At 40.7% G+C, this 23,700-nt stretch overlaps 3 protein-coding genes across 3 annotated transcripts in view; all 3 read right to left on the reverse strand.

Moving 5' to 3' along the window:
- ndc1 (NDC1 transmembrane nucleoporin) overlaps positions 1-12,230 on the reverse strand; it is a 13,615-nt gene extending 1,385 nt beyond the window's left edge. Inside the window, exons 1-17 of the mRNA XM_046863459.1 lie at positions 12,003-12,230; positions 11,537-11,657; positions 11,333-11,434; positions 10,878-11,052; positions 10,109-10,238; positions 8,662-8,770; positions 8,538-8,589; positions 8,282-8,414; positions 7,604-7,696; positions 7,419-7,500; positions 6,810-6,974; positions 6,100-6,387; positions 5,905-6,014; positions 5,172-5,222; positions 2,613-2,676; positions 156-256; positions 1-75 (exon numbers count right to left, since the gene is read on the reverse strand). The exon at positions 1-75 is cut by the window's left edge and continues 86 nt beyond it. Coding sequence (XP_046719415.1) covers positions 1-75; positions 156-256; positions 2,613-2,676; positions 5,172-5,222; positions 5,905-6,014; positions 6,100-6,387; positions 6,810-6,974; positions 7,419-7,500; positions 7,604-7,696; positions 8,282-8,414; positions 8,538-8,589; positions 8,662-8,770; positions 10,109-10,238; positions 10,878-11,052; positions 11,333-11,434; positions 11,537-11,657; positions 12,003-12,041 — 1,890 coding nt within the window. The 5' untranslated portion in view covers positions 12,042-12,230. The remainder of the gene's footprint in view (positions 76-155; positions 257-2,612; positions 2,677-5,171; positions 5,223-5,904; positions 6,015-6,099; positions 6,388-6,809; positions 6,975-7,418; positions 7,501-7,603; positions 7,697-8,281; positions 8,415-8,537; positions 8,590-8,661; positions 8,771-10,108; positions 10,239-10,877; positions 11,053-11,332; positions 11,435-11,536; positions 11,658-12,002) is intronic.
- Positions 12,231-15,478: 3,248 nt separating this feature from the next.
- zgc:113691 (uncharacterized protein LOC503529 homolog) lies at positions 15,479-16,896 on the reverse strand. The gene has a single exon (XM_046863504.1). It carries the CDS (start codon positions 16,340-16,342, stop codon positions 15,632-15,634), a length of 711 nt encoding a protein of 236 aa, XP_046719460.1. The 5' UTR covers positions 16,343-16,896; the 3' UTR covers positions 15,479-15,631.
- Positions 16,897-17,022: 126 nt separating this feature from the next.
- Positions 17,023-23,631, reverse strand: yipf1 (Yip1 domain family, member 1). The gene is made up of 10 exons (XM_046863503.1): positions 23,515-23,631; positions 23,340-23,379; positions 22,230-22,378; positions 22,065-22,145; positions 21,532-21,619; positions 21,293-21,409; positions 21,002-21,168; positions 20,690-20,872; positions 20,252-20,365; positions 17,023-17,388 (listed from the first exon to the last, which is right to left on the reverse strand). Exons 2-9 carry the CDS (start codon positions 23,374-23,376, stop codon positions 20,267-20,269), a joined length of 921 nt encoding a protein of 306 aa, XP_046719459.1. The 5' UTR covers positions 23,377-23,379; positions 23,515-23,631; the 3' UTR covers positions 17,023-17,388; positions 20,252-20,266.
- Positions 23,632-23,700: the final 69 nt, after the last annotated feature.

The raw sequence follows: 23,700 nt of genomic DNA on the forward strand, positions 1-23,700 counted from the left end.
GGAGTCGCCCACACTGCTCCAGGTCTTTGGTGGTTTGCTGGAGGCGTGAGGGAGCTTGAAGTGACGATCCACAGCCTGAAAACATCAGAAATGCTGCTAACTAACAGTAATCATGCTAATGCAGATGCTAACATCTTATTTCTGTGTGTTGTTACCTCCTGCAGAGAGAGCATGCAGCAGAGAATGCTGGGTAACGTAGTCTGCACTACTCCGTACTTATCCTCAGAGAACGACACGGAAACCAGATGAGACAATCCTGTAAAATTAACCATCATCATCATCAACACCACAAACACCACAAAACCCTGTACGCTTACATTACCACGGTAAACAAGGTCGCTACAGTAACTACAATCACCACAGTCGCTAATCACTACAATCACCACAGTCACCACAGTAACTACAATCACCACAGTCGCTACAGTCACTACAATCACCACAGTAACTTCAATCACCACAATCGCTACAGTCACTACAATCGCCACAGTCGCTACAGTCACTACAATCGCCACAGTCGCTAGTCGCTACAATCGCCACAGTCGCTACAGCCGCTACATTCGCCACAGTCGCTACAGTAACTACAATCACCACAGTCGCTAGTCACTACAGTCATCACAGTCGCTACAGTCACTACAATCACCACAGTCGCTACAGTCACCACAATCATCACAGTCACCACAATCATCACAGTCGCTAAAGTCACTACAATCGCCACAGCCACTACAATCATCACAGTCACTACAACTCACCACAGTCGCCACAGTCACTACAATCATCACAGTCGCTACAATCACCACAATCATCACAGTCACTACAGTAACTAGTCAAAATAATAGTCGCTACAATCACCACAGTCACTACAATCACCACAGTCGCTAGAGTAACTACAATCACCACAGTCGCTAGTCACTAGTCATCACAGTCACTACAATCATCACAGTCGCTACAATCATCACAGTCACTACCATCATCACAGTCACTACCATCATCACAGTCACTACCATCATCACAGTCACTACAGTCACTACAATTTACCACAGTCACCACAGTCACTACAATCATCACAGTCACTACAACCATCACAGTCACTACAGTCACTACAACTCACCACAGTCACCACAGTCGCTACAATCACTACAATCATCACAGTCACTACAATCACCACAATCATCACAGTCACTACACTAACTACAACTCACCACAGTCACCACAGTCACCACATTCACCACAACCATCACAGTCACTACAGTCACTACAATCGCTACAGTCACCACAATCACCACAGTAACTACAACTCACCACAGTCGCCACAGTCACTACAATCATCACAGTCGCTACAATCACCACAATCATCACAGTCACTACAGTAACTAGTCAAAATAATAGTCGCTACAATCACCACAGTCACTACAATCACCACAGTCGCTAGAGTAACTACAATCACCACAGTCGCTAGTCACTAGTCATCACAGTCACTACAATCATCACAGTCGCTACAATCATCACAGTCACTACCATCATCACAGTCACTACCATCATCACAGTCACTACCATCATCACAGTCACTACAGTCACTACAATTTACCACAGTCACCACAGTCACTACAATCATCAGTCACTACAACCATCACAGTCACTACAGTCACTACAACTCACCACAGTCACCACAGTCGCTACAATCACTACAATCATCACAGTCACTACAATCACCACAATCATCACAGTCACTACACTAACTACAACTCACCACAGTCACCACAGTCACCACATTCACCACAACCATCACAGTCACTACAGTCACTACAATCGCTACAGTCACCACAATCACCACAGTAACTACAATCACCACAGTCGCTAGTCACTAGTCATCACAGTCACTACAACCATCACAGTCGCTACAGTCACTACAATCACCACAGTCGCTACAATCGCCAGTCGCTACAGTAACTACAATCACCACAGTCGCTAGTCACTACAGTCATCACAGTCACTACAATCATCACAGTCGCTACAGTCACTACAATCACCAGTCACCGCAATCGCCACATTCGCTAGTCACAACAGTCACCAAATTCACCACGTTCACCACAGTCACTACAATCGCCACAGTCGCTACAGTCGCCACAGTCACTACAATCACCACAGTAACCACACATTTATTACATTTGCTAGTCAATATAGTCACTATTATAGAATTATTTCATAATTCCATCATCATCAATCTGTTCATCAATCTGAGCTGCAAAGGACTTCTGATTAAAATAAATTCCAAAATTTATCCCAATTTAAAATAATGAACAGAAAGAAAGAAGGAAAAGAAAAACAAAAAGAACGAAAGAAAAACAACAGAGAAACTTGTAAACTATGTACTATGTAAAAAAAAGAAAAAGGAGAAAATTCTAAATAATTAAATATAATAAAATTAAAATAAAATAATTAAACAAAAAATAGAAAACAAAAGAAAACGAAACGAAAAACAATAAATCAAAGTGGGCATTACCCATGTTTGGCCACACCCACTTTATAGAGTCACCAAAATCAATTAAAAATATCAGACCACGCCCACAAACAGACCACACCCACACAACATGACTTGAGTAGAAATATCCCACCTTCCAGAGCCCAGATGTGCGCCTGGCTGTCAGCAAACAGGGCCTGACTCGATGCTTCAGGCAGCTGTTTACCAAAAAAATAAACAAACACATTAATAATAAACCCACACATTTAAATACTGAACAGTGATTAACATATGATCTCTAACCCACATAATTAAAGGAGCAGTCTGTAAATCTTCAGTGGCCTCTGCCTCCTCAGTGGGCGGAGCTAATTTCAGACCCAGAACAATCTCAAAAATCTCAAAATTAAAATAATAATAAACATCAGCCAGGATCATCATGACCAGTGTTGGGCAGTAACACATTACTGTAACGCAGTTACTTTTAACAGTAACTAATACTATAACGCGTTAGTTTTAAATAAAGTAACTCCGTTACCGTGAATGTTTCGTTACCCGTTACTTGTTTAAATGAATGAATTTGGGCTGAAGTGTAGACTACAGTCTGACCTGTTTACAGCAGAGACGCGCTGTAGGATTGGTGGATGAACCACTGTAAACATGAAGACGCACTGTGGGCGTGTCTCTGTTTATTCAGGTCTGTGCGGCAGTAATGGCGAGTCGAGGCGAGAGCAAGACGAGTTTCTCAAAGTGGAAATATGATCATTATTTCACTTTAGTTGAGTATAAAGACAAAAACTTTTTAGTCTAATGTAAGCTGTGTCTTTCTGGTTCGAAGCTCGTATCTACTGCGATAAACAGCAACTCCAATCTGTTGAAGCTGCTCCAGAAACTCCATGCCTGAGGAGCTAGAAGCTATGTACTAACCCTGGTGTTCTGTTCTACATTGTTGATAGTTTTCATACTTCAGCTGTGAAAGGAACATGTTTAAGAGCTCAACACAACAGCAGAAGCCACTTTAGTGTTTGATTGTGAATTTATTATTCAGCTTGTTTTGTTCTTTATTTCAGAAATGCTTGTGATATATTCAGTGTGTGCTGCTCTGACTTTAATAAAATAGTGTTTATAAATGACTTTGTGTTTAATTCAGTTTTGTGTTTGTAGACTATAACACATAAAAGGGCATTAATGAGAACATTAAAGAAGCTTCTTTAAAAAAGTAACTAAAAAGTTACTTTTAACAGTAACACATTACTTTTTGGTGTAAATAATCAACAAAGTAACTGAGTAATTAACTTTTTGAATGAAGTAACGAGCAACTGTAACTAGTTACTATTTTTAGTAACGAGCACAACACTGATCATCACAAATAAAAAGGTTTCTTGGATATGATATTATTTCAAGACCAGAAAATTACAGATCTCTCCTTTAAATATCAGTTTTAACGCTTAAATTGAATATTTCTGAAACACACAAGACAATTGTAAGAAGAGAATCAGGTAACACACACACACACACACACACACACACACACACACACACACACACCTGCTTTCATCATTATTTATTTAAACATTACTATTATATTATATATATTATATATAATATAATTCATATAATATAATAATATAATTGCTATGATTAATATTATGATTATTATTAATCATTTAATCATTCTTATTTTTTTTTATTTAAATTACCATTATTGCTTTTAGCTGTACTTATTTTTTTTATTAAAAGCAGTATTATAATTCATCCTTTTTATTATTATAATTATTATTAACTATATATATAATTATATATATATATACACACACACACACACACACATACACAAACACACACACACACAGTAGTATTATTATTACATACTATTATATATATATTATATATATATATATATATATATATTCCTATTATTTATAATTTTATTAATTGCATTATTATTATTATTATTACTACACTTTACTACTTCACCCTTGAATGACCCCGAAAGAGCTGCAGCTAAAGAACATACGCTAAAACGATCTTAAATCCGTCCTGATAAATCAGTAATAAGACGATATATAAAAACATGATCCCATCTTAATAACTGAGATCAGCTTCTTACACTCTGCTCAGGAAGAAGTTTCCTCCCAAGGTTTTAATATGAACTGAGCCTCAGCGTTTCTCTGATCACATGACCCCTTGATGCGTGTGTAACATCTGTAAGGCCTGTACAGTGTGAGCACGTGTTACACGCACTACACGTGACTTCCTGTTCTTTAGCATTAGTCCTGTTTCCTCATGTAGTGAGGAATGTAGAGACCAGACCCTGAATACAGGAGAGTATACGACACTAACGTCTCTAGTTCTCTCTGACTGATTACACACTCGCGAAGAGCGAAGAACGTACACGCGTCTCACTGTGCGCTGCAGGTTTCTTCCCCGATATCACCCAGGACACCAGGGGGCGTCAGAGAGCTCTCCTACACTTCTGTCATGAGTTTGGTCATGATAAAGAAGAAAAGACGTCTGAGGAGTCACGGCGGTCGTTTTGTAGCTAGCACGTGTTTAACGTCAGCTAACTGTATTATAAACCTAGCGTGAGTTTCTGCTGCTAGTCAGAAAGATTAAAGGATTAGTGTAAAGGCTAAGTGTTATTTTGAAAGGTTCATCCCCAGTCACCTTTTCACACATGCAGCATGCTAACGTGGTTCACACGTGACCTCCTTACCTTATTAAACAAATACACAACCAGCACACGTTTTGCGAAGAAACCTTTAACCTGAACACACAGTGTAGAGCAGGAGGGAAAAAACAGCATCAACACACACATCATTAACAAAAATAATCAATCAACATTAAAAAAACAGGAGTCAGACTTCTGATGAATCAAATGTGTTGAATGTCCTGGTGGGTGTGGCCTAATATTCTAATTAGCTAGTCTGATTAACAGCTTTCTACATCAGACGCCGTAATTAAGCAACATACTGTTAGAGTCACACTGCAGCTACGCTCAGGACGCTAGCGTCTCTCGCTAGGTTAGCATTTCTGGGTAAATTAGCCTCACTCACTAGGTTAGCGTTTTGTCTTCAGGTTAGCATCTGAATACACTGATATCTCAGAGTTATCATCTCATCGCATTAGCGATCTCACACTAGATTAGTACCAAACTACTTTATCTTCTGTTTATAGGTTAACGTTCGCTCATAGTTCGTTCGCTACGTTAGCATCCTCTCACTAATTTATCATCACTTGCTATGTTAGCATTCTCTCACTAGGTCAGTAATTACTACAGCTTAACTCCGCCCACTTTCCCACTGTGTACATGTAGTGAACCAGAATTTCTCCTGTTCATGGCTTCTGTGTGTGTGTGTATTTCTGTATATATCTTTCGGTATGTACGTGTGTGTGTGTGTGTGTGTGTGTGTGTTTATGTATCTGTGCCTATGTATGTTTCTGTTCACCTGCTCCTTCCTGTTCTGGATCCACTGGGACAGAAAGCTGGGTTTGGGTTCACCTGCAGGTTGGGGGGCGGGACCAGGAGACGGCGGTGAGCTCCCATTGGTCCGAGAGTCTGACATCAGAACACCATGTGTTACATTACAAGTGTGAGTGAATTCTTAACCAATCACCATAAAGGAAATGACGTGAGGCCTCACCGGGGGACGTGCTCCACAGTTTTGGGTTCCTCCGGGTCACGTGAGGACTCTGGACTGAGCCCAACCAGGGTCTCTGGCCCACGTGAGGGCTGAACAGGGGTCTGAGGGCGGGGCTGGAGAAGGAGACGGGGAGGTCGGGGGTGAAGGGGGCGGTCATGGGCGAGTTCACGGTCCTCACTGCGGAACCGAACACCGAGCCGGGAGTCCGGATCAGATCATTGCGGTGAGGAGTCTGAAGAACCTCCTCTGCCCCAGACATCACTGTGCCGAAAACTCCACCGCCATCAGCTAGCATTGATCAAATCAGAGCTAACATAACTAACAAAACTTAGTTAGGAAAAGGACTGAAATGCTACGTTAGCAACTAAACACGTCGGTAACAACTGAGAAAATTGACATAGAAAATAAACTAACGTAGCACAACATCTGATTAACTAATAAGCCTAACAGCTAACATAGATAAAAACATGTTAGCATCTAGCTAACAAAAAGAACGCAAATAAAATGACATGGCTTAAAAACTTAGCATTATGACAGGAGACAGAATTGTCATTGCTAGCATTGTATTTAAACGCTAGCAGGGCTAACATGGTTAACACGAATAACGTCACAATCCTTGCTAGGATAACAGAACATGAACTACATTAATGTGTGTGTGTGTGTGTGTGTGTGTGTGTGTGTGTGTGTGTGTGTGTGTGTGTTTTAGTTACCCGAGCTGGATGAGGACCCAGATCCAGAGTCACTTCTCTCAGACGGAGGTTTGGCTCTGCCGTTAGACGCCACAGTGTCGTGATGAGCGATGAGCCGCTGCGTTAATTCGTTTAGCATCGACACACACTCCTTACTGATAGCGTTCCAGTTATGAGGGTGACCACCTACACACACACACACACACACACACACACACACACACACACACACACACACACACACACAGGCGATTATAATAATTCAAACCCTGTTCATAAGCTAGCTGATGGAAATATGAACAATCCGGCTAGTAAACATTGCTAACACACGAAAATAGTGTAGAATTATCCAGAACGTCAACGTTTACCTCAGATGTCAAGGTTACTTCCTGAGAAAATGCTCCGAGCGCCCATTATAGCGATTTACTTACACCTAGCATCAACATCTACATCTACTCAGGTTGGCGGTGGTACACTGTCGTTAGCAGGACACTTACACTCGGATTGGCGGTTACGTTAGCAATTTCAGATGTGACATTGTGTTGTTATGACTTATAGCAAAACAAGTATGTCTAACGAAACCCCACCCTAATTATGCTAATAGTCAGTTAGTAGAAGTTTAGAAGTTACCCGGCTGACTGAGGCTGAAGACTTCCTGTCTGCGTGAAGGAGAATTCTGGGAAAGTAACGCCAAGTCCTGCAGTGCCAGGAACTAAACACCACAAAATACAAAAATCAATATAAAAATCAGCACCTCCGATTATTAAAACTAATCAAATTAAAGACAAGGTGGTCGGCATAGCGACGAGGCGTACCTTCAGGACCAGGGAGTTCTTTTCAGTCAGGACTTTAGGAAGACATTCTTCTGCATCCTCAGCAAAAGACGACTGCACCAAAAACCTGTACGGCTGCACAGCGGCGCAAATTCAACACAAAACTAATTAATTAAAAAAAATTATTAAAAATCAACTAGACACATTTTTCTCTCTGTGACTTGGACATACGCTAGCATTTATAATAATACAATAAATACGATTAGATGTGTCTTTGGTCTGTGATTTGGTCTCATTTATACAGCTGAGCAGGTGAGGGGTCAGGGGCCTTACTCAGGGGCCCAGCAGTGGCAGCTGAGATTTAAACATGACCTTCTGGTTAGATTTGTACTAAACTGAATCTAAATTATTTTAAAAAGTTAAAATCTAAAAGTTAATCTAAATCTAATCAAAATAATCTAAATGACAAAATTTAGACTAAAACTAATTCAGATTACCAGAAACTGGACTAAATCTAAGCCAAATAATTAGACATCTGCATTAGTTTAAATCAAATTTGTTATTATTTGGCTTAGATTTAGTTTTTGGTAATCTTCATTTACATTTTTTTTTAATTGGACTAAAACAAATTCACTAAAATTTAAACCAATGACCAAAAACTGGACAAAAACTAATTGAAATCGCTAAATTGGGACGCGAGCCCTGGGCCCAGTGGTGCACCTCAGTGACGTAGATCCTGAAGAGAAGCACGTTGAGGTTCCAGGTGAGCAGCAGAAATGTTCCACTGATCCACAGCTGATAGACCAAAGAAACATCACACAATCCTCCAAACGAGTCCAGAGAGTGGACAGAACTGTAACAGGACAGAGGAAACAGAAAATTAATCATATTCCAGACAGGCCACACCCATATCCACAGACACGCCCACAGAAAATTACATCACAATGACACGAAAAATTGGAGCTCGATATCAAACCTGTCTACACGCAGGTTCAGGATGTTGGAGATCCATGTTCTGGGGACGTGTCCTACAACAAAAAAATTATTATTATTATTTTTTTTTTTTCATATTTAAATCGTTTTTCCTCCTCGTTACTCACCCAACAGGAAGTAGAGGATGACGTAGTTCCTGACGAAATATAAAGACTGAACAGCACTGCACTTCAGGAGCCCCCACGCAGAGCCTTTAAACCGCATGTACTTGTATTGCTGTAACACACACACACACACACACACACACACACACACACACACACACACACACACACACACACACCCCAGAACCTTTAATACTTCAACAAATACAGTCCAATAACCCAGACCTCAATTATTAATTACAGATATCAGGGCTATGCCCACTTTAATTTTGATTGACATGGCAACCCACCAATCACAGCCCTTTTCTCTCAGCTCCTCTGCTAAAAAAAAAAAAAACCTCATTTACCTATTTCACGTTTATTACTAGTGACTAATAGGGAAGCGGGGAAAGGGGGTGTGAAAGGGGGCAAAAGAGGGCGTGGCCAGACAGGTACATTTACCTTACATAATTACAGCAGGGGGAAAAAAATGATTTTTTATATATAACTATTCAAAACTAAATAAAAATAAAGACATTTACTAGAAAAAAACTTATTTTATTTAATTTCTGATTTTGTATAGAAATTGTGTTATATATAATAAAGACCCAGTGCACTGAGAATAAACAAAAGCCTCATTAACAACAACCGCAACTAATATATCAGGCCAAAAGTATTGGGACAGCCGACACACAACATGGACCAATTCATCAGTTTTGCAGATAGTTTTTCCGGGTTGCATTATATAGCACGAGAGCGACCTCTAGAGGCGAATCACTGATGTCACCATGACAACCAGCAGGTACCAACTAGCTAGGAGTATTAGCATGTAAAGGGTTATAGCTGAAAGTTTTAGTGCTGTGTAATAAATTGCTTATTTTATTTAATTTCTGATTTTGTATAGAAATTGTGTTATATATAATAAAGACCCAATGCACTGAGAATAAACAAAAGCCTCATTAACAACAACCGCAACTAATATATCAGGCCAAAAGTATTGGGACAGCCGACACACAACATGTACTGGACGTCTGTTGGTGCAGTAGCATGACATTCTCTCTTCACTTGAACTAGAAGACCCAAACCTGTTCCAGCATGACAATCCCCTTTTAGCCTGCATTCCATAGTTTGGAAGGTGTGGAAGATCTCCTGCTATAGAGCTCCAACCGTATTGAACATGAATGAATGAGAACCCTGACTGCACCCCAGGCCTCCTCACCTTCTTACCTCCATCAGCACCTGACTTTACTAACACTAGCTGCATAAATCTCCACAAAAATATAGTGGAACATCTTCCCAGAAAAGTGGAGCTCATAATACCAGGTGATGGAGATTTAATGTGGAATTGGATGTTGAAAAAATTGAATGCTCAGGTGTCCAAATATTTGGCTGTATAGTGTATGTTCAGGTTAAACGACAGTAAAGATCTCTGAACACACACACACACACACACACACACACACACACGTACCTGTATAATCTGAAAGGACACGTAGTGGACGTTTTGGACGACGCCCATTAAACTGTAAGAGTATCCCATAAACGCTCCGGCCAGCAGCATGAACATGTGATACTCGTTCAGACACACGTCAACACCGTCACTGTGAAGTAAACAAAAACAAATATATAAATATTTATAAATAAACCCTGAAAACTTTTTTATTGATTTATTCTATATTAATTCTTTTTTTTACTTAAATGTATTTATTTATTTATGCATAAATAAAAACAATTCTATTAATATATTAGTAATTTGAAAATAATAGTTTTTATATATAATTTGTATTACATATGAATATTTATAATAAAAGTGATTATTCTTTATTATACATTTATTTTACTACTTTAAAAAAAATGTATTATTATTTTTTTAATTAGAGGTCGAACTAATTCATCAGTTTTGCAGATAGTTTTTCCGGGTTGCATTATATAGCACGAGAGCGACCTCTAGAGGCGAATCACTGATGTCACCATGACAACCAGCAGTCGGTACCAACTAGCTAGGAGTATTAGCATGTAAAGGGTTATAGCTGAACGTTTTAGTGCTGTGTAATAAATTGCATATTGCATGTGATTGGTCCAAACTTGAGTTATTTAGTGAGTCATGTAAATAGCTCTGCCCCCTAGTGAGATTAAAGAGAGGTAATATAGAGAGGTAAATAGGAAGTGTGTGTGTGTGTGTGTGTGTGTGTGTGTGTGTGTGTGTGTGTGTGTGTGTGTGTGTGGTGGGGGTGCGTCACCTCTCGCTGCGTGCACACGGTGACTGGAGTGTGCGATAGCGGCCGCCGGACATGACACACACACACCACATGATCAACATCCCAACTGCACAGTGCACCAGAGAGTGAATACACTGGCGAAGGTGGAGAACTTCAGCCAGGAGAGCCACTCGAGAACACGGGATGGAGGGAACCACTGGAAGATGAACATACATAAAGTTACATACAGTTCACTGTAGTGTGGTGATGATGGTAGTGAAAGTGGTGGTGATGAAGCTGATGGTCATGAAGATGGTGGTGGTAATGAAGGTGATGATGAATTTGGTGGTAGTGATGAAGCTGATGGTGTTCATGAAGATGGCGATAGTGATTATGATAATGATGAAGGTGGTGGTGGTGGTGATAATGATGTAGCTGATGATTGTGATGATGATGATGATGATGATGATGATGTAGTAGTAGGTGGAATCTCTGACCTGTGTAATACTGAAGGTTGAAGAAGGCGAGGAAAATAACGGCTGCACAGAGCAGGAACACGGAGAACAACGTACTCACTTCTGTGAGCAAACCCAAATACCCTGCACACACACACACACACACACACACACACACACAGAATGAGACGAGTCTCTTACAGACAGAGACGTAAGGAGAAAAAGTGTGTGTGTGTGTGTGTTTACCTGAGATCCAGTTTGTGGGGTGAAACACACTAAACCTGATGAGGAAGATGAGTAGAGAGATGATGGGAGGAAGCAGCAGCACTGACCACATGATGCTGGCTACACCTCTCCATCTCACCACCTTAACACACACACACACACACACACACACACACACACACACAATAAATAATATACCATGAGGACACACATTTTTAAACACATACTGCTCCTTAAAATATCCCAAACTTACTTAACGAACCAATTAACGAATTATTCAACCAATTAACCGATAAAGTGATTTTCCTTCACACACCTGGAACCTGTTTATAAAGTTTACCCTCGTTTTTATTCACTCAAACATTTTGTAATTACAGATTAAAATCATGACTAAAGGTATTTATAAAACTTTTTCTTTTTTAGTCTCATCACTAAACTCTCACCATTCGCACCCTGAAAACCCTAAACCATAACAAATAGCTCTTACCTTCCGTATAAACCAGCAGTTCTGATTAAAAGAAAACATTTTATTTCAATAACAAAATAAAAAAAAATCCCATAAAAAACAGTCACATTTCAGCAGCGCGGATGTTTGAAAAGTGGCGCAGTTTCACGCGCGACATTCCGCGACACGCGCCGGAAGGCCCCGGAAAGACCTCAGCGTGGAGGCGCCTACAAACACCGCCTGCTCAAAAACACTCACTAAAACACCGCCTGCTCAAAAACACTCACTAAAACACCGCCTGCTCATAAACACCACTAAAACACCTGCTCATAAACACTCACTAAAACACCTCCTGCTCAAAAACACTCACTAAAACACCTCCTGCTCAAAAACACTCACTAAAACACCTCCTGCTCATAAACACTCACTAAAACACCTCCTGCTCATAAACACTACTAAAACACTGCCTGCTCATAAACACTAAAACACCGCCTGCTCATAAACACTCACTAAAACACCTCCTGCTCATAAACACTACTAAAACACCTCCTGCTCATAAACACTCACTAAAACACCTCCTGCTCATAAACACTACTAAAACACCTCCTGCTCATAAACACTACTAAAACACCGCCTGCTCATAAACACTCACTAAAACACCGCTCATAAACACTCACTAAAACACCGCCTGCTCATAAACACTCACTAAAACACCTCCTGCTCATAAACACTCACTAAAACACCGCCTGCTCATAAACACTCACTAAAACACCTCCTGCTCATAAACACTCACTAAAACACCGCCTGCTCATAAACACTACTAAAACACCTCCTGCTCATAAACACTCACTAAAACACCGCCTGCTCATAAACACTACTAAAACACCTCCTGCTCATAAACACCACTAAAACACCGCCTGCTCATAAACACTCACTAAAACACCGCCTGCTCATAAACACTCACTAAAACACCGCCTGCTCATAAACACTCACTAAAACACCTCCTGCTCATAAACACTACTAAAACACCGCCTGCTCAAAAACACTACTAAAACACCGCCTGCTCAAAAACACTCACTAAAACACCTCCTGCTCATAAACACTCACTAAAACACCTGCTCATAAACACTCACTAAAACACCTCCTGCTCATAAACACTCACTAAAACACCGCCTGCTCATAAACACTCACTAAAACACCTCCTGCTCATAAACACTCACTAAAACACCGCCTGCTCATAAACACTCACTAAAACACCGCCTGCTCAAAAACACTCACTAAAACACCGCCTGCTCAAAAACACTACTAAAACACCTCCTGCTCATAAACACTCACTAAAACACCGCCTGCTCATAAACACTCACTAAAACACCGCCTGCTCATAAACACTACTAAAACACCGCCTGCTCAAAAACACTCACCAAAACACCGCCTGCTCATAAACACTACTAAAACACCTCCTGCTCATAAACACTACTAAAACACCGCCTGCTCATAAACACTACTAAAACACCGCCTGCTCATAAACACTCACTAAAACACCGCCTGCTCATAAACACTCACTAAAACACCGCCTGCTTAAAAACACTCACTAAAACACCTCCTGCTCATAAACACTACTAAAACACCGCCTGCTCATAAACACCACTAAAACACCGCCTGCTCATAAACACTACTAAAACACCGCCTGCTCATAAACACTCACTAAAACACCTCCTGCTCATAAACACTCACTAAAACACCTCCTGCTCATAAACACTACCAAAACACCTCCTGCTCAAAAACACTACTAAAACACCGCTGCTCATAAACACTCACTAAAACACCTCCTGCTCATAAACACTACTAAAACACCGCCTGCTCATAAACACTACTAAAACACCGCCTGCTCATAAACACTACTAAAACACCTCCTGCTCATAAACACTCACTAAAACACCGCCTGCTCATAAACACTACTAAAACACCGCCTGCTCATAAACACTCACTAAAACACCTCCTGCTCATAAACACTCAAAACACCGCCTGCTCATAAACACTACTAAAACACCGCCTGCTCATAAACACTCACTAAAACACCTCCTGCTCATAAACACTCACTAAAACACCTCCTGCTCATAAACACTACTAAAACACCGCCTGCTCATAAACACTACTAAAACACCGCCTGCTCATAAACACTACTAAAACACCTCCTGCTCAAAAACACTCACTAAAACACCGCCTGCTCATAAACACTCACTAAAACACCTCCTGCTCAAAACACTCACTAAAACACCTCCTGCTCAAAACACTCACTAAAACACCTCCTGCTCAAAACACTCACTAAAACACCGCCTGCTCAAAACACTCACTAAAACACCTCCTGCTCATAAACACTCACTAAAACACCGCCTGCTCATAAACACCCCCCAAAACACCGCCTGCTTAAAAACACTCACTAAAACACCGCCTGCTTAAAAACACTCACTAAAACACCTCCTGCTCAAAAACACTCACTAAAACACCTCCTGCTCATAAACACTCACTAAAACACCGCCTGCTCAAAAACACTCACTAAAACACTCCTGCTCAAAACACTCACTAAAACACCTCCTGCTCATAAACACTCACTAAAACACCTCCTGCTCATAAACACTCACTAAAACACCGCCTGCTCAAAACACTCACTAAAACACCGCCTGCTCATAAACACTCACTAAAACACCGCCTGCTCATAAACACTCACTAAAACACCGCCTGCTCATAAACACTCACTAAAACACCGCCTGCTCAAAAACACTCACTAAAACACCTCCTGCTCATAAACACTCACTAAAACACCTCCTGCTCATAAACACTCACTAAAACACCGCCTGCTCATAAACACTCACTAAAACACCGCCTGCTCATAAACACTACTAAAACACCGCCTGCTCATAAACACTCACTAAAACACCGCCTGCTCATAAACACTCACTAAAACACCGCCTGCTCAAAAACACTCACTAAAACACCTCCTGCTCATGCTTTGTATTATTTTTTCCGTTTCTGTCGTTTTTTCGTGATCACGACTTCTCAAAAATTCTCACGTGGATTCCACATTAGAACATGTTCTGGATGCAGCATCAGAGATACAAGTCGAGCTCACGAGAAAATAAAGTCGTGAGAAAACAAAACAGAAAGAAAATATTATATTGCGAGGCCTTTTAGGACTTCAGTACTGAATCAATACATTTAACACATATATATAAATAAGTGGATAAAAGAATGAGTTGATTTTCATTTATTTTTTAGTTTAACAAACAAAATTCCACGTTCACGTCATACATCATTTTACAGATCATTTCTAACTAAAAAATAACAAACTGACAGAAACCTGAAATGTCTTTTAGGCTAATAAACAAATTCATAAAGTCTGAGTAAAAACGTCTGCGCAGGAGGAAAACAGATAAACAAGAAGTCCCCGAGTAACGATGACGAGTCGACAAAATTGTAATAATAATTGTATGTTTACGCGGCAGTAAAATGTAGCAGCGTATATTGAGGGTATGATGCGTTGGGACGGTGCCTGGATGTGAGATGAGATTTTTGCTGATTTAAAGCCCAACTTAAAGAAATACGTAACACAGGAATGGGACCTGTTACAGTAAATGGACAAAAAATAGTCATCGTTCATTTCCAGTTGAATATCAGTGATGCCTCGTTGTCTTATTTTGCATGAGTGCTGTTGGGTAACGTGATGTTTCTCTGTCCAGGTTCCTGCTCTTCTCCGGTTCCCATCTCAGTCTGGTTTCAAAGACATTGGCAGGAAGGATTTGTGTGGAGCTAATTGACATTTCGGTCTGGATGGCTTTCTGGACGAGGGGTTTGTGTGCGGTTCTCTGATTGATGGCGGGCAGGAGGATCGGCTCACGCTGAGTTTTTTTATCCTCCCATAACTTCAGCAGGCGGCGCTGGTTGTTGGTCATGTCCTTGAGGTTGAGCTGAAGTGACTGGACTTTTTCCTCCAGCAGAGTTTTGGAGGTGATCACGTTGGCCAGCTCGGACGACAGCTCATCGATGGTCAGGTTCAACTTTCCAGCTTTTTCCGCCAGCGTGCTGCACTCTCGCTCTTTCTCCTGCAGTTGGTTGATGACGTCCCTCGTAGTTTTGCCGTGAAAGTTCGGGCTCGACTCCAAGCCGATCTCCGTCCTCAGCGCTTTCACCTGCTTCCTGAGCTCTTTGTTGTCCGACGTAAGGGTTTTGAGTTTCTGTTTGATGGTCTCGGTCGACTTTGTCCTCGATTCGTATTGTCTCAGTTTCTCCTTGAGGGCATTCTCGCGTTGAAGGGCCTCGTCTCGCTCCGAGCGGTATTGCTCCACCAGTTTCTGCGAGTCGTGTACAATTACTTTTCTAGACATTATCGTAACAGGTATCGATCAAACCATCATCAAACGTTTTCTTTCAGCTGAAGAATCTGAAGACGTGACGGAGACAAGGTGTTTCACGCATCCTGTGTTGCGGCGTGAGCCCGAAGCTCGGTGGTTTGAGAAGCAGCTCAAGTGTAACTTTAGGCCAAGGTTAGAATAACCATTAATCAGGACACGCCTCGAGCACACGGTTTCCAGTGACACCATTTTTCTGCTTTGTGGTAATTAGAAAACTTTTTGGTGCTTCAGTAACTTCATTACTGATGTTCGCATGTTCCTGAAGAGCAGCAGGAAAAGTGATGAGCCATGATAACATCATTTATATCCCTGATTTTACTGTCTACAAGTCTTTCCTGAGATCCAGTTTAATGGATTATTATTTCATTTTATTCACTTTTTATTCTTTCAATAAAAAACAAACAGTAAATTGAACTCTAACCTCAGATGAAACACTGCAGCTGATCCTCGTTACTTATAGTCTCTCATTAACTTTATAATAATTACATTTTTAATAATAAATTATATTATAAGCACAATAAATCTTTCTTCTGACAAACTTCTCAAATAACCTTAACATACACATCAACTATGGAAGAAAAACTAAATCTCTGACCTTGTTGTGACCTTGACCTTGTTCAAAAAATTTATGAGCATAAAATAAAGAAATTCACTTTGAAGCTCATGTTTTTTATTTTATAACATATTATCATTCTATACTAACATATTAATATTCTTATTACAAAGAACATAAAAAACATGTTTGCAGTGAAACATGAAATATTTCAGAAGGCACGTGTTGTTCAGTGTCCAGAAATAATATAAAAACCGAGTAAGAAAATTGGCATTCAGACTAAACAGCTTATTATTATTATTATTACTGATCATTATTACTAATAAAGTCCCGAAAAAGCTGAAACTCAGCAGTAATTGCACTTTTTAAAACCACAGACACAAAGTCGATGATCTCGTGTCGTTCTGATGACCTACGACCTCGTCTGTGTGAAACCCGATTCTGGAGAACGAGGCAACGAGAGAAGCTGCAACAGAAGAAGGAGAAGAAGAACATGAGCTTCAGGAAGGAGAGAGCGTGTACAACAATTCTGACATCAAATGTGAACACGATCGAGTGTCTGGAGCGAGACTTCATTATAATGCGCAAACTGAGCGGAGAAATTATAATAAAATTAATATTCATTACAATTAAACATATATAAAATACTTACAACTGTTTTATTCAAACTCAATCAATCAAATAAAAATTAAAAACTGATAACATGAAAATGTTTCTTTTAGGTCTGATGCTGAGGCTCCACCCACATCCACACCCACAACCCCATATCCACACACACACACACAACCCCACATATCCACACACACACACACACACACACAACCCCACATATCCACACACACACACCCATTAACCCCACATATCCACACACACCACACATATCCACACACACACACACATATCCACACACACATATACACACACACACACATATCCACACACACACACACACATATCCACACACACCCATTAACCCCACATATCCACACACACACACACACACACACCCCACATATATCCACACACACACACACACACCCCACATATCCACACACACACACACACCACAACCCCACATATCCACACACACACACACACACACACACACCCCACATATCCACACACACACACCCCACATATCCACACACACACACCCCACATATCCACACACACACATACACACACACACACACCCCACATATCCACACACACACACACACACCCCACATATCCACACACACACACACCACAACCCCACATATCCACACACACACACACACACACACACACACACACACACACACACACAACCCCACATATCCACACACACACACACACACACACCCACAACCCCACATATCCACACACACACCACACACACACCATAACCCCACATATCCACACACACCCACAACCCCATATCCACACACACACACACACACCACAACCCCATATATCCACACACACACACACACACAACCCCACATATCCACACACACACACACACACACATCCACACACACACACACACACACAACCCCACATATCCACACACACCACACACACACCCCACATATCACACACACACACACACACACACACACACCCCACATATCCACACACACACACACACACACAACCCCATATCCACACACACACACACACACACACCCCACATATCCACACACACACAACCCCACATACCAACACACACACACTGGGGTTGGTTCCCTGACCGGGGATCGAACCCGGGCCGCAGCGATGAGAGCGCCGCATCTTAACCACTAGACCACCAGGGGACATATATATCTATATAAAATCACCTATAAATATATTTACACTTGAGTGTATGTGTGTGTGTGTGTATGTGTGAGGATGTGTGTGTAAGTGTGTATATGTGGTTGTGTGTGTATATGGTTTTGTGTGTGTGTGTGTGTGTGTGTGTGTATCAGTGATGTTAAAACTCCACACATTCTTCACTCAGTAGAAGTGCAGATGCTGATGTTTTGAAAGATTCTGGTAAAAGCTGAAGTTCTGACTGCACTTTTTTCTGATTGATGGTCTGTAATGGTTTTATGGGATTTATGGAATAAATCATAGCGATTACAGAATCAGAAAATATTTGTATTCGATGTGAATGTGGTTTATGTAAAAGACGTGGAGTTTTCTACACATATATTTATTGTGTCTGTGAGGTAAATATTCACTGAGATTCAGGTTGTTTTATTGATGTGTTTGTGAAGAGAGAGGACATGGCAGAGAGCGCCCCCTGTCGGTTCACTGTATTTTACAAACACAGTGTTTTGTTATTAAAAGTGAATGCATCATTTGAATCTGTAAAATGTTTAATTATTTGTATTGTTATTATCTGTATGATTAAAAAAAGACAGTAATTTAAGTTTGTTTCACCATTATGAGGAAAAACCCACAAAACACCACCCAGAGTGTGAATCATGGTGGATTTGGTGTTTGATTTGAGACTTGGCGCAGAAATAAAACAAATGTTTACTGATTAAAAATATTTTTCTGTGGTTTATTTATTTATTTTATATCTAAGTAAAGAGTATAAAAATGTTTGTTGTGCTGAAGGTTATAATTTCGCCTCTTTTATATTTAGTTACTTATTTATTTATATTTTTTATGAAAATGGTAACAGAAACGTGCTGAATTTATTGCGTGTTAATAAAATTTATTGGCATTAAAAAGAATTTGCGTTTGAATTTTGACAGACAAATATATATATATATATATTAATACAAAACAAATTCAAAATATTGTTCTCTAATGAATGTATCCAGGCTGAAGATCCACATATAGAACACAAGCAGAGAAAAGATGATGATGATCAGGAATGTGTCTGTTCTCACTCATGTTCTCATTACTGACTCCCTCTGTCTCATCCACATTAACACCAAACTTCTTACTGCTTCTGTCTGCTCACTGTGAGTTTCAGAAACTAGTCTACGTCCATGGTGTGTGAAAGGAAATGATCCACCAGTGGATTGAAACAGCAGCACAATGACAGGAAGCAGGTTGATGTGATGAAAACAGTGGGCAGTGAAAATGAAATTTCACCAAATTAACAGATTAAAACTAAAATCACGAGCCTGTTTTGAAAAAGTAAGAAGTAAAAAGTACAGATATTTGTGTAAAACTGTATTAAGTAAAAACGTAAAAGTAAAACGCGTTTGAAAAATAAATAGTGAAGTAAAAATACTAGAAAAATCTACTGAAATACAATAACAAAGTATTTGTACTTCATTACTTCCCGTGTCTGGTGTGTATACAGCTGTATTAATGTGTGTGTGTGTGTGTGTGTGTGTGTATACCTCTGCTAAAGGACATCAGTGTGTCTTTGCGGTAGTTAAACTCTGGGGGGCGCTCGTTTCTACTGCAGATTTTTTTCCAGGATTCTGTTCATCATAAGTGCTGAAAAAATACGCCTGAATAAAGATGAAGAAAAGAGGGAGGGGGGGGATATGAGATGATAAAAAAAAATCAGGAAACAAACAGAAAGAGAAGGAAGGATGTGAGACTGAATTCATGAGATATTGAGAAGAAAACCGGAAAAATAAACAAATATATAATATTACAATATGATTTCATATTAATGAGATAATAACAAAGATGAGATACTTACCATACCATACAGGTGTGTGTTTCAGATACGGTCACTGTTTCCACAAACTGTGTGTGTGTGTGTGTGTGTGTGTGTGTGTGTGTGTGTGTGTGTGTGTGTGTGCATGATGTGAGGTGTGAAGTCTGACCTTACAGCCGATGGTCAGTAAAACGTGCAGTATGATGATGGAGGAGAGAACGGTGAGGACGATACGAGGTCTGTCTCCTCTCACCACTGGCCAGAAGGTCAGCACCAGAACTGAGCAGGACAAACAGAGAGCCACCACGATGGAGCTCCACCTGAGAACCTCACTCGGTATCACCCACAGCACCTACACACACACACAATATATATATATATATATATATATATATATATATATATATATATACACAGAACATATATTATATAGGAAGAGGAAGAAGGAGAAGAAGAAGAGGAAGAAGTGGTTGTTTCTCACCACAGCAGGTATGTAGATGGAGAGCGAGTAGCCATAAACACACACGATCTCCAGGAAGGAGTAGTATGTGGTGCTGGAGATCTTCCTGCTTCTCCAAGTTAAAAAACCCCAAAGCACCAGAGGAACGAGCCAAGCGTAACTGTAGATCGCTGTAGCAGCCATCGTTACTGACAACACGTACACAACCACACACACACACACACACACACACACACACACATACATAAAAGACAACAATAACAACCACATCATCATCATCATCCTCCTCCTCCTCCTTCTCATCCTCCTCACCTTTCCAAAACTCGGGGACGTATTTGTACTTGGCCTGTCCACGGTTGACGAGGAAGCTAGACATGTTCCCGCTCACACCGATGGCGAACACCAGTGTGGTGCAGATCCAAAACGGTCCTGCAGAACAACCAGTTCAGAACTTACCACAGTCCATTACAGGGCCAAAATATGTGCACCCCTGACCACCACACCACAGACAGAGACACCATAATATGAGACAGACAGACAGACGGACAGACCATAGAGGTCGGGGTTGTTCCTAATGTGAAGGCGAACAAAGTTTTTTCCACGCCATGGCAACACCGAGCTGATAATTCTTCCCATCACCTGAAAATAAACAAACAAACAAATAAAAACATGTAAACAAATTCAGTGTGGCTGGCTGTGTGTGTGTGTGTGTGTGCGTGTGCGTGTGTGAGTGAGAGAGAGAGAGAGAATGAGAGAGAGGCAGACAGATAGACAGACAAACAGAAAGAGAGGGAGAGACAGTCAGAGGGAGAGGGCGAGAGAGAGAGAGAGAGGCAGAGAGAGAGAGAGGCAGACAGATAGACAGATAAACAGAAAGAGAGGGACAGACAGTCAGAGCGAGAGCAAGAGAGAGAGAGAGAGAGAGAGAGAGAGAGAGAGAGAGAGAGAGAGAGAGACAGACAGACAGACAGACAGACAGAAAGAAGAGAGGGACAGACAGTCAGAGAGAGAGAGAGACAGACAGACAGGTTCTCAGTGAAGCTCACAGAAAGACACCCTGAAGATCTCCATGCTGAGCTCGTACCTGATGCGTGTCCACGTTGAAGAAAGCCTGATAAAACTCCAGAGTCCAGAACGCAGCACTTTTCCTCTCACTGCTGAGGAGCTGCAACAAGTATAAAAAGGTGTGAATAAGAGAGTAAATACCGTCTGTGTTATAAATCTGTCTGGAAGCGGCTCATTTCCTGACCTCGGTGCGATCATCAGCGTCCAGCAGCTCGTCCTCGAGTCCTGCTCCTCGCCGCTGTGACGGAGATTTCCTGAAGCCCAGGTCCTCGATATTGACTGTGGTGGCTCCATCGCTCCTGTCTCTTACGCCATCATCATCACCATTAAAATCTAAATGCAGGAGAAATCACACGTTTCTGAAACTTGACGTTCAATAATTCCTTGTTAAAATCATCATCGCACTGATCTTCAAGAAGTTCTCACAACACCCTCACACAGGGTACTGCACACTGACCGCCGGCCAGACTCAGGCCAGACTCAGGCTAGACTCAGGCCAGACTCAGGCTAGACTCAGGCTAGACTCAGGCCAGACTCAGGCCAGACACAATTCCTGCAGCATCAGTCAAACCAGGATTCGGGTTGCCAGGTTTGAAAAAATTTACTTCTCTCATACATCAAAAAAAAAATTAAAATGGACAATGAATCATGTCTTCTGGAAAAAGAGATGTTTTTCTTCTTCTTCTTCTCTCTTTTACTGAGAAAAATGTTTTTCACACAAATTTCTGATGATGCTCATTTACACACCACTAAAACCCCCTACTTTTACCACATTCACAATGTGTACAATATACACCACACAGGTATAACATTATAACATCATAACATTCTGAGTGGTGAAGTGAAGAACACTGATGATCTTCATCATGGCTCCTGTTAGTGGGTGGATTTATTTATCAGGCAGCAGGTGAACATTTTCTCCTCAAAGATGATGTTAGAAGCAGGAAAAATGGGCGAGCATAAGGATTTGAGTGACAGGGATATAGAGAGACAGAGTGAGACAAAGTGAGAGACAGAGACAATGTGAGACAGAGACAATATGAGACAGTGAATGGCATTGTGGGTAATGGAGTTACCTCAGATAAAACGCAGGCATTAAAGAAGTAGAAATTGGGGTAAAATAATACATTTTATTCTCAAATATATTTTTGGACGCAGTTAAAGATGGTGTTTGGTTTACAGATAAAGATTCGAGACGTTCAAGTGGATTTTTTTATTAATTAGTTGATTAAAACAGGAAAACGTTTCACTAAATGTGCAGTAGGATTTGAAGTGAATAAAGAAAGAAACCGACCTTGAAAGTCCAGATGAAACCCCTCAGTCTTCGCCATGACCTGCAAATAAAAACAGACCAGAGCTCAGCTGATGACGTCACAAACATGCGTCGATCACAACTATATTATTTAAGATAAATGATTTGTTTTGCATATAAACTGTGAGTATTATTTCCCTCCTGGTGTCAGACTCACCCCGGGTTTATCTCCTGCTGCAGAGCTCAAATCCTGCCTCCAACATCACAACAAACCCGGATCCTACTTCCGCAATCACATGACGTCACACAGAGTCCGGAAGTAAATTCTTCAAACGTTGATTTAAAAAATAAAAAATAAACATACGACTACATATAGTTATAAACCCCAGAAGTATCGATGTAT

Source organism: Silurus meridionalis, chromosome 12, assembly GCF_014805685.1.
Source record: "Silurus meridionalis isolate SWU-2019-XX chromosome 12, ASM1480568v1, whole genome shotgun sequence".
In the NCBI taxonomy this organism is placed as follows: Eukaryota; Metazoa; Chordata; class Actinopteri; order Siluriformes; family Siluridae; genus Silurus; species Silurus meridionalis.

Excerpts from the sequence above, each read along its gene's own strand:
- zgc:113691 (XM_046863504.1), bottom strand. The coding sequence starts at position 16,342 with ATGTCTAGAAAAGTAATTGTACACGACTCGCAGAAACTGGTGGAGCAA.
- yipf1 (XM_046863503.1), bottom strand. The coding sequence starts at position 23,376 with ATGGCGAAGACTGAGGGGTTTCATCTGGACTTTCAAG. Across the intron at positions 22,379-23,339 it reads GTTTCATCTGGACTTTCAAG|ATTTTAATGGTGATGATGAT; the intron begins GTCGGTTTCTTT and ends TCCTGCATTTAG. Across the intron at positions 20,873-21,001 it reads CCATCTACATACCTGCTGTG|GTGCTGTGGGTGATACCGAG; the intron begins GTGAGAAACAAC and ends GTGTGTGTGTAG.